Source organism: Salvelinus namaycush, chromosome 18 (assembly GCF_016432855.1).
Source record: "Salvelinus namaycush isolate Seneca chromosome 18, SaNama_1.0, whole genome shotgun sequence".
In the NCBI taxonomy this organism is placed as follows: Eukaryota; Metazoa; Chordata; class Actinopteri; order Salmoniformes; family Salmonidae; genus Salvelinus; species Salvelinus namaycush.
In genome coordinates this window covers 14,665,717-14,675,949 of record NC_052324.1, presented here as the reverse complement: position 1 = coordinate 14,675,949, position 10,233 = coordinate 14,665,717, and the positions used below count along the sequence as shown (strand labels likewise).

The window sequence follows — 10,233 nt, the reverse complement described above, 5'->3', positions numbered from 1 at the left end:
CTGGCCTCCACAATCCCCCGACCTCAACCAAATTGAGATGGTTTGGAATGAGTCGGACCGCAGAGTGAAGGAAAAGCAGCCAACAAGTGCTCAGCATATGTGGGAACTCCTTCCAGACTGTTGGAAAAGAATTCCAGGTGAAGCTGGTTGAGAGAATGCCAAGAGAGTGCCAAGCTGTCATCCAGGCAAAGGGTGGCTAACACTTTTTGGGCTATTACATGATTCCATTTGTTATACTTCATAGTTTATGTCTTCACTATTATTCTACAATGTAGAAAACATTTTAAATAAATTAAAACCCTTGAATGAGTAGGTGTTCTAAAACTTTTGACCGGTAGTGTAGGTCAGTGTCCAGTATATACATTGATGTCAGGGTAAACGCAGGGAGGTCTATCGGAAGAGGCGGTACATGCGAGGCAGGCGCCCGTCCTTGCTGGATAGGGCAGCTTGGATGTGCTCATAGGAGGGCATCTCAGTCAAGTCTCCTAGCGCTGCTACTGCTGGCTTGCTGCGTAGCATCTTGGTTGTGACCCTCTTGATATCGCTTGCTGTAATGTTACCTGGAAAGAGAAGTGAAAAGTCAGCATAAAGAACTACTGATCTGCCATGACAGTCATGATTTGTCATTTCCCTGCAGATTGTCAGACACCAATGTTTCATTCTGGGCTTGAGGATATCAATATCCACTTATGACCCAGGGCACTACTACTCACTGATGAGGTCACACAGCTCGTGTGGCAGCTTCCTCTTCCCTGTGGCTAGAACCTGTCGGCCGACATCCTCAAAGATAACCGGCCGCGACTCCAGGTTCATCATCAGCATGGACTTGAGCTGCGTCTTCGCTCTCGCCAACTCCATCTGAGCACAGAAAGAGAGAAGCAACGTTTGGAAGTTCAAAGAGAGAGTTCCAAGTTCAGAAATCTTTGTCATTTTAAAATGGCTTTTGTGACAAGCCTTACCTCTCCTGCTGTCCCAGCCATCTGAATAAACTCTCTGGTTATAATCTCCACCATTTCCCGAACCTTAACAAAGCAAGATGTTGTAATCAACAACTTTGGAATGGCAGCACTTTCACAACGTCAGAGAACACACATCATACAAAGTCAAATCCAGGGGCGCCAGATAGCCTAAAAGTTATTGGGCCAGTAACATAAGGATTCTAACTAGCAATCTGAGCCGACAAGGTGCAAAATCTCTCAATGTGCCCTTGAGAAAGGCACTTGACCCTAATTGCGCCAGGGTCGCCATTGATAATGACAGAGGGTGTCTCGGAGAGTTGGGATGTGCAAAAAAACACTTCCAATTATCACACCCTCAATGGCCAGTTTATTAGGCACACCACCCCATTCACAAAAATGGGTCGCGCGTACAAACAGTCACGCGGCCATGGGTTGCTATATAAAGCAGGCAGAGCCCGGCATTGAGGCATTCAGTTACTGTTCAATTGAATGCTAGACGGGCAAAACGAGTGACCTAAGACACTGAGCGTGGTATGATCGTCGGTGCCAGGCGCGCCAGATCAAGCATCTCAGAAACGGCCAGCCTCCTGGGCTTTTCATGCACGACACTGTCTAGGGTTTACCGAGAATGGTACGACAAAACAAACATCCAGTCAGCGGAAGTCCTGTCGGCGAAAACAGCTTGTTGAGAGGTCGAATGAGAATGGCGGGCCACCAACAGGCAAATAACGCCGCAGTTCAACATTGGTGTACAGAACGGTATCTCGGAACGGACAACTCGTCAGTCCTTGTCTATTGCAGCAGACAACCACACCAGGTTCCACTCCTAAAGAAGCAGCTCCAGTGGGCACACAATCACCAACACTGGACAATTGAGTGGAAAAATATTGCCTAGTCCAACAAATTCCAGTTGCTTGCTGTTGAGTCATGCTGATGGCAGTCAGAATTTGGCGTAAGCAGTATATGTCCATGGCCCCAGTCTGGTGGCGGTGGTGTAATGTGGGGAATGTTTTCCTGGCACACGTTAGGTCCCTTGATACCAATTGAGCAACTTGTCCATGCTCCGAAGAATTCAGGCTGTTCTGGAGGCAAAGGGGGGTCCGACACACAACTAGATGGGTATACATTATAAGTTGGCCACTGAGTGCATGTAAATGTGTGAAATTTGACAAATATAAGCCACCACCAAATTATTATTTTAAAAGACATAACAAAAATGTTTTATTTTTAACAGATATTATATTCCAAGCATCTGGCAGCTTAGTATTAGCCCTTTAAACTACAGTGTAAAGTCCTGCCCCTCCTGAATCTCCTCTCCCTACCTGTCTGGGGTCTGCACTGGCATGGATACACAGCAGGCCGCTGTCCTCGTAACTGTGATGGTATGAGGTGGCATTGTACATCCAATGATGCCTGTAGATTAAAAAAATAAAAATAAATAAAGAATAAAAAAAAATACAATCGTAATTACTTTCATTAGAATTGAGAAGGGTGTATCCTGCTTACCTGTTGAGCACGTTCAGGTAAAGCCGAGTGAACATGCCTTTCCCAGGACCCCCCGCTGAGAAGGACCCGCCTCCACCCATCATCATGTTGAGGACGGCAAATGGGATGAAGTCCTCCTCCTGTATCACAAAATATGTATATTAACATCCAGATACAGGATAGCCTAGATAGAGCTTGAGACAGTTCAAGCAAGTGGGCGGGAGATCCTCCACACCAACCAATCACAGTGAGCACCCACCAGGAACGAGCAGCTTTCCAGGCCAATCATGATGTGGGTGAGCTCAGGGATGGGAGTGGGGCCAAGGCTCACATCTGACATATCCTTATCCATCTGAGAGGATCAAAACAGAGATTTACATTCTGATTTAGTAAAATAAACAAGGAAAAAGGAAGGAAGGAAGGAAAGGGAAAAATCTTCCTGCTCTTACCCTTACGATTCCACCAGTGTACTGTGCCACAGACAGGTCGACATTGGTAGGCGTACTGGCTCCCCATACTGGCTTCACATCCAGCAGATATTTCCTGGCGCAGGCCACCAGTTGTTCATGTTCGATGCCCACACCGGCTAGCACCATACGCTCTGGGCAGTAGTAGCTCCGCAGGTACGTGTGTAGCAGCTTCTTGTCGATCTTCTCCACGTTGTCTACTGGACAGAAGCGAGGCAACCCAACAGTGTTCCCCCGATATGCTGCCTAGTTCAAAGATGTGTTGTGAAAAGTTATGTATCATCATACGAATTTGTCCATAAATGGCGCAATTGATCTAGGCTCACTGCAGAGGTGGGGCCAAAGTAAATTAGTAACGGTGCAACAATAGACTTCATGCAGCTCAAGAGTGTTGTAATTTCTGAGGATCAATCAATAGCATGACTCACTGCGTGGATCATCTCTGTCAGTAAAGGTTCAGGGTCAGGCCTCATGTTCAGATCCTCCAGCTCAAAGCGCACTGCCATCCTAGTCATCTCAATCTCCTCATCTAGTAACCAGAAGCAGAGCCATCCCTGAAGAAATATACTCCCACAAAAACGTTTACTAGTCTTACTTTCGTAGACAATTCAATTAAGTCAACATTTTCCCCAAATCATTGAAGGAGACGTCAAACACGATGACAAACCTGTCACTCAAAGTGTTGACTCACCTAGCAGGCGTGGCTGCAATACAGCATCAGAGAGCAGGCTGACTACCGTGTCCAGTCCCTTCACCTCGGCAGAGACGGCATACATGGTGGTGTCTCTGTGAATAAAACCTTAGGCGTCACACAAACTGACTGAAAAGCTTCATCCCCTTCCAAAGCAGTACAACACTGAACGGGATAAAGAGTACCATGACTATAGTTAGTATACCTTTCCATCAGTCAGAGAGAAAACATACTGTGCCTGGACATTGAAGCCAAAGGAAATGATTCATACCTGGATGTTTGGCAGTCACAGATCCCTCCATGTTTTTCAAGTGTGAGAAGAATTTCATCTTTACTGCCATACTGGGCTGTGGACTGAAGATGCACATTGTACTTTCATCGTTTCCCATAAACAAAAACATGGCCATCAATTTGCTTAGGCTACAAAAGTGACAACACTGAGGCAAAAAGGTGGGACATGTCTTGCACAAGCCGTCTCAAAGCAGATGACACTTACAGAAAAGGCCAGTTTCTCCAAAAAGTGTGCAATTCCACTGGGGTATTTTGTCTCATGTCTGGATCCTGAATTTACTAAAACTGGAAGGAGAGAAGAAGCAAATCATCATTCGTTCATACTTTATTGATTATGCAGCAATGGAGACTTTCTGAAATAGAATAAGAAAAGATCAGTTATATTCAAATGCTGTAGCAACTTACTTCCAACAGTGCAGAATTGACCAAACTTGTTTTGAGATGCTACTTTAAGGCCATTTTCCAAAGTAGTGATTTTAGTCTCGCATTGCTCATGCCCGTCAACGGACGCAAACACTGGTTTAGGGATCCCTGGTAACGGTGCAGAGAGTGAGATATTTGGATATCTGCTGCCACTGCTGTACTTTCTATATACTGCAATTCCAAACCTGTAAATGCAAAGATGTAAGGTTTAAATTTGCCTAATAAATCAGACTGTAATCCCAGACTTCTGCAAACCAATCTGAATTAAAGGACTGCAAAAACATGAGTTTCCTTAAAAGCCAAAATGATAAACATTACATTTGAACTTACTCTTGTAGTTGTCTTATTCAGGCAGAAATGTAAGAAAAATATCCACAGGGAAGTATAATTTACCCGACTTTTTAGAACGTCACTACTGCCATTGAGATTACTATAACCTGACACATGCGCAAAACCATGTAAACACCTGCAAAACTTCAGTTAGTATACATGTGTTGCGTGCATGTACTTCGTCTTGTGCCTTTAACTAGGCATACATTACACGAAAACAAAAATCTTCACATCTTCGGAGCACCAACATTATGCGAATTGTCTGCATAATCTTGTCATCCTGAAGTCCGCGACTGGTGTGCTCATATTACACAAATTTGCTCACATTGCGACCTGTCTAGACCATGTCGGTTTTATAATTTCCAGATGAGTCACAGTGCCTGTGGCTTTAAGAAGTGTCATCATTACCCCTTCTTTGTGGTTGTAGCCAAGCAACAGAGGACAAGTTGCACAAATCGCATTGTAGAAAAGATACGACCCAAAATGTCTAGCATGTCAGAATTCTGTTTATCTGGACATAAGATGCGGATCGGGAAGCGAAAGACCCATAATCACACTTCTTTCTCCCGCTCACATTCCGCGACCTAAGACGTCTTAGTTGGCGCCTACAAGTATACAATTCACCTGCAATCGCAGAAATGTGTTGTGGATCCCAAGTAGTTTAAAATCATGTAATGTCCAGCTTTAGTCTATAAGCAGACAAAATCGGGATAGCCACACACAGAGATCCTCGTTTTAAGTCAGTTAATATTACTTTCCTGTGGATATTTTGTCTCACATTTCCACCCGAATAAGGACGAAATGGGCAGACAGAGTAAATTCAAATTAGATGTATTCAACATTCTGACTTGTAGAGACCGTTTGACGTTTTAGACCATATATGTTAGAGACGAGTGAGGAAACAAATGTCACACTAAGATTAGAAAGAGGCCAGGTTTAGGTTAGTTTATGGATTGCGGCAATCAACAACAGCATGTCTTGACAGTCAGGGGAACTGAAGTCACAACTATTTACCATATTCACCTTCCCACATGTTCTAGGTAGCACCTAGCCAAATATATACTCTTAAGGAGCCTAACTTTACCGTTAGTCCATTAGGTCCAAGGACCTTGTGTTATTTTCAGAGGTAGACCAGCTCTGGTAGCCAAAACAGCCAAAGACTCAATCTAAACGCGAATCGATTCTCAATTGCTGTACAGTTGTAGAAAGATACAGCCCTTTACTTTCATCACATCAAAATAATATCAAATGTAAAATATACACTTACTGTACACTGTTCTAACTGGTTTTAGTACTGTTGTAGCCGACAGGACAATGTCATGTGTAAATGCTAGGGATGTGAATCATTCCCTTTAAAGACCACTCAAAACGTATATATAGATACATGAGCTCTGATACAAATCAGTAACCATACGTTTTAGTTTGAAACGATTCGGTGCGATTCAGTTTGATTAGAGAACTAATCAATGCAATTTAGTCCGATGATCTAACATTTGTTACATTAAGGCTGTGAAAGGAAGGAAAATCATTAAAAACTTCAGCCACTCAAGCCATAGACTTCTCTCAGTTTCTGCATGGCAAGCGGTACATCAAGTCTGACACCAACAGGCTCCTGAATAGCTTCTATCACCAATCCATAAGTAAATATAGTATTTGCTAAATAGCTAGCACGTGACATTAAAGCTTGAAACTTAAACCATTTTTTCATTCTAAATTAGAATCTGCCTCTTATGGAGCTCAGGAGCTGGGCCTCTCTGAGCTGGATCTGTCTGCGCTGACTGTGCAAGTGTAAATTATATATACTGTTGAAGTCGGAAGTTTACATGTTGGAGTCATTAAAACTAGTTTCTCAACCACTCCACAGATTTCTTGAAAACAAACTATAGTTTTGGCAAGTCGGTTAGGACATCTACTTTGTGAATGACAAGTAATTTTTCAAACAATTGTTTACAGACAGATTATTTCACTTATAATTCACTGGATCACAATTCCAGTGGGTCAGAAGTTTACATACACTAAGTTGACTGTGCCTTTAAACAGAGTGGAAAATTCCAGAAAATTGTGTCATGGCTTTAGAAGCTTTTGATACAAACAACAGTACGCAAGTATAAACACCATGGGACCACACAGCAGTCATACCGCTCAGGAAGGAGACGCGTTCTGTCTCCTAGAGATGAAAGTACTTTGGTGCGAAAAGTGCAAATCAATCCCAGAACAGCAAAGGACCTTGTGAAGATGCTGGAAGAAACAGGTACAAAATTATCTATATCCACAGTAAAACGAGTCTTATATCAACATAACCTGAAAGGCCGCTCAGCAAGGAAGAAGCCACTGCTCTAAAACCGCCATAAAAAAGCCAGACTACAGTTTGCAACTGCACATGGGGACAAAGATCGTACTTTTTGGAGAAATGTCCTCTGGTCTGATGAAACAAAAATAGAACTGTTTGGCCATAATAACTATCGTTATGTTGGTAGGAAAAAGGGGGATGCTTGCAAGCCGAAGAACACCATCCCAACAGTGAAGCACAGGGGTGGCAGCATCATGTTGTGGGGGTGCTTTGCTGCAGGAGGGACTGGTGCACTTCACAAAATAGATGGCAACATGAGTATATTTTGAAGCAACATCTCAAGACATCACTCAGGAAGTTAAAGCTTGGTCGCAAATGGATCTTCCAAATGGACAATGACCACAAGCATACTTCCAAAGTTGTGGCAAAATGGCTTAAGGACAACAAAGTCAAGGTATTGGAGTGGTCATCACAAAGCCCTGACCTCAATCCTCTAGAAAATTTGTGGGCAGAACTGAAAAAGCGTGTGTGAGCAAGGAGGCCTACAAGCCTGACTCAGTTACACCAGCTCTGTCAGGAGGAATGGGCCAAAATTCACCCAACTTATTGTGGGAAATTTGTGGAAGGCTACCCAAAACGTTTGACCCAAGTTAAACGATTTAAAGGCAATGCTACCAAATACTAATTGAGTGTACGTACATTTCTGACCCACTGGGAATGTGATGAAAGAAATAAAAGCTGAAATAAATAATTCTCTCTACTATTATTCTGACATGTCACATTCTTAAAATAAAGTGGTGATCCTAACTGACCTAAGACAGGGAATTTTTATTCGGATTAAATGTCAGGAATTGTGAAAAACTGAGTTTAAATGTATTTGGCTAAGGTGCATGTAAACTTCTGACTTCAACTGTATCTATGGTGTATGTGTGTGTGTGAATGTTGCATGTTTATGCTGTATGTACAATGTAGGCACATGGGCCATGAGGGAGACTTGGCATCTACCACCCAACTACCAATATCAGATTTGGGGAACGGGGTGCAATGTAGCCTGTTTTTGTCCCCCCACTTCTGAAATAACCGTCACCCACTAATTAACCTATCATTTTTGCAGATTAAGTGTTTGGGCTAGTAACGTATCAATATTTATAGTTTACAAATTAGCTATGAGATCGCAAATGAAATATAGCACAACTTCGGATTTCACCTCACCTCAAAATCAAATGGTTTTGACCGTTTGAAAGTTTAGAGAGCTCCTTTTCTCCTGCATTGGCCATGCAGTGTGTCTCGCAAAGTGATTGCTGGCGTCGTTATGAAATGATCAACTTTACCCTGTATATCTTTACACTGATTGTTTAAATCAGTGCGCAGTTGGACTAGGATAGTAATATTGCCTGGAGTTGTTCTTGTTCAGCATGCAAAACAAATGTCAACAGTTACATGTTCCTTGGACCAGTTGTATCTTAAAGCCGCTGCATGGTCAATCCGTTGTCTGCATTGGCCGTGCAGCGTTCACAGTGATGTGGCCTCTGCAGAAGTCAGGGCATTCACACTTGTTGCGTTTTGCAGTCTTGCGCTTTGCAGAGCAACGCAGAGCTGTTGTTAAGGAATTTGTCAAGGAAGTGAGTTAGTGTTTATACAGGACCTCCCGCCCTCACCTACCGTCAACCAATCAAGTCAATGCAGAACTATACGGAGCTCTCTACATTGTTAAAAAAATTCAGAGGCTCACTGCGATGCGGTACGGAGCTCAATTTGGCCTCTGCGTGCCTCCATCGTTTTTGATAACTTCATTTTATGTGATATCAGAGCTCCAGTCAGCCCACACTAGTCTACCCTCAACTTCATCGTAGTTGAGATATTTGGAGACTTAAATGTTTTCCGTAATAATAGAAATGTAATTCTCGGCCTACCGAGTGGCACAGCGGTCTAAGGCTCTGCATCGCAGTGCTTGAGGCGTCACTACAGACCCGGGCTCGATCCCAGGCTGTGTCGCAACCGGCCGTGCCCGAGACTCCCATAGGGCAGCACACAATTGGCCCTCAGTCATCTGGGTTAGGGGAGATTTTGGCCAGAGGGGCTTTACTTGGCTTATCGCACTCTAGCGACTCATGACTCGACCTTCGGATATCACAAAACTGGGGAGAAAATGGGGGTAAAATACAAAAAATAATAATAATAAACTTAAAAGTAAGTTCATTGAAAGTAAGTCTAAGAAGCAGTATATGTTTTGTGTGTGCTATTTCTATGCTTCCTGATCTTACTTTTCGTTTATGCATCTTTTACTATCGGTTTTGTACTCCTGCTTCAAACAGCTGAAAATACAATATTTTCGGTTATGGAAAATATTTCAGTGGTTTAGATGGTACAATGATTCTCTACACTATACTTTGTTTTGTTAGATTAACTGAAAATAGGTGAACTATTATAATTTTGCAATCAGGAAATAACCGAGCAATTATAGTGGACCTTTAAAACTTCCCCAGCCAGAAGATACTATTGTCAATAGACTCTAAAGGTAGTAATTAGCTTATAAAAATGGGCTAGGTAGCACCACGTGCTAACTATTGATGATGCCAAAGTGTGTTTGTCCAGAAATCCAAATTGCCAGTGATAGTGTACGTCAGCTACCTAGTTAGCTAGCTAAAGAGGAAATCACGACTGCACTCGCATGCATATAACGCTACTGTCAATAATGCTATTCGTTCGCAGCCGACTGCAGATTCAAAATATAGCTTTCCACAACATTGTTTTGTTTGAATTAATCTATTAGTTACACGGCTTGCTTGCGCGCTAGCTGATTACGAAATGACATATTTCAGTAAAGTCAATGCAAATGCTTTAAGATAAACGTGAACATAAAATATTACAGTATTTTATTTTTGCAAATACTAAGCTGTGAATATTACCTCTGAACACGGCCCCAACTTCTACAATGCGACATGTGCGCCGCCATCTTGAATTCTCTGTGACCACTAATTCACCCGGATGCTATTTCAAAACACTTTTATTTTCCTTATTCTTCTTCCTCCTTGTCTTCTTCTTTGATGAGGTTTAACGGCTGTTGGCATCCAATAAATGTTGCTTTACCGCCACCTACTAGACTGGAATACAAATCCCTTATACTTTGCTTGGGGGAAAAAATACCATCAAACACAAAACTCACAAATAATAACACCACCATACTTAATTGTTCTTAATTGACTTGCCTTGTTAATATAAAACATTTAGTCCTACCTCAGGCCAACAACCTGAATGGATGGGACACCACCACTTAACACACCCTATAACTCACAC

The 10,233-nt window shown here is 42.6% G+C and overlaps 1 protein-coding gene across 1 annotated transcript; it reads right to left on the bottom strand.

Annotated features, from left to right (window-relative positions):
• Nucleotides 1-259: 259 nt before the first annotated feature.
• Nucleotides 260-9,952, bottom strand: LOC120062702 (mitochondrial-processing peptidase subunit alpha-like). The gene is made up of 13 exons (XM_039012761.1): nucleotides 9,846-9,952; nucleotides 4,299-4,501; nucleotides 4,099-4,178; nucleotides 3,874-3,956; nucleotides 3,603-3,697; nucleotides 3,340-3,440; nucleotides 2,894-3,157; nucleotides 2,704-2,796; nucleotides 2,466-2,584; nucleotides 2,282-2,372; nucleotides 960-1,022; nucleotides 714-858; nucleotides 260-560 (listed from the first exon to the last, which is right to left on the bottom strand). The coding sequence occupies exons 1-13, from the start codon at nucleotides 9,890-9,892 to the stop codon at nucleotides 391-393; spliced, it is 1,554 nt and encodes a 517-aa protein (XP_038868689.1). The 5' UTR covers nucleotides 9,893-9,952; the 3' UTR covers nucleotides 260-390.
• Nucleotides 9,953-10,233: the final 281 nt, after the last annotated feature.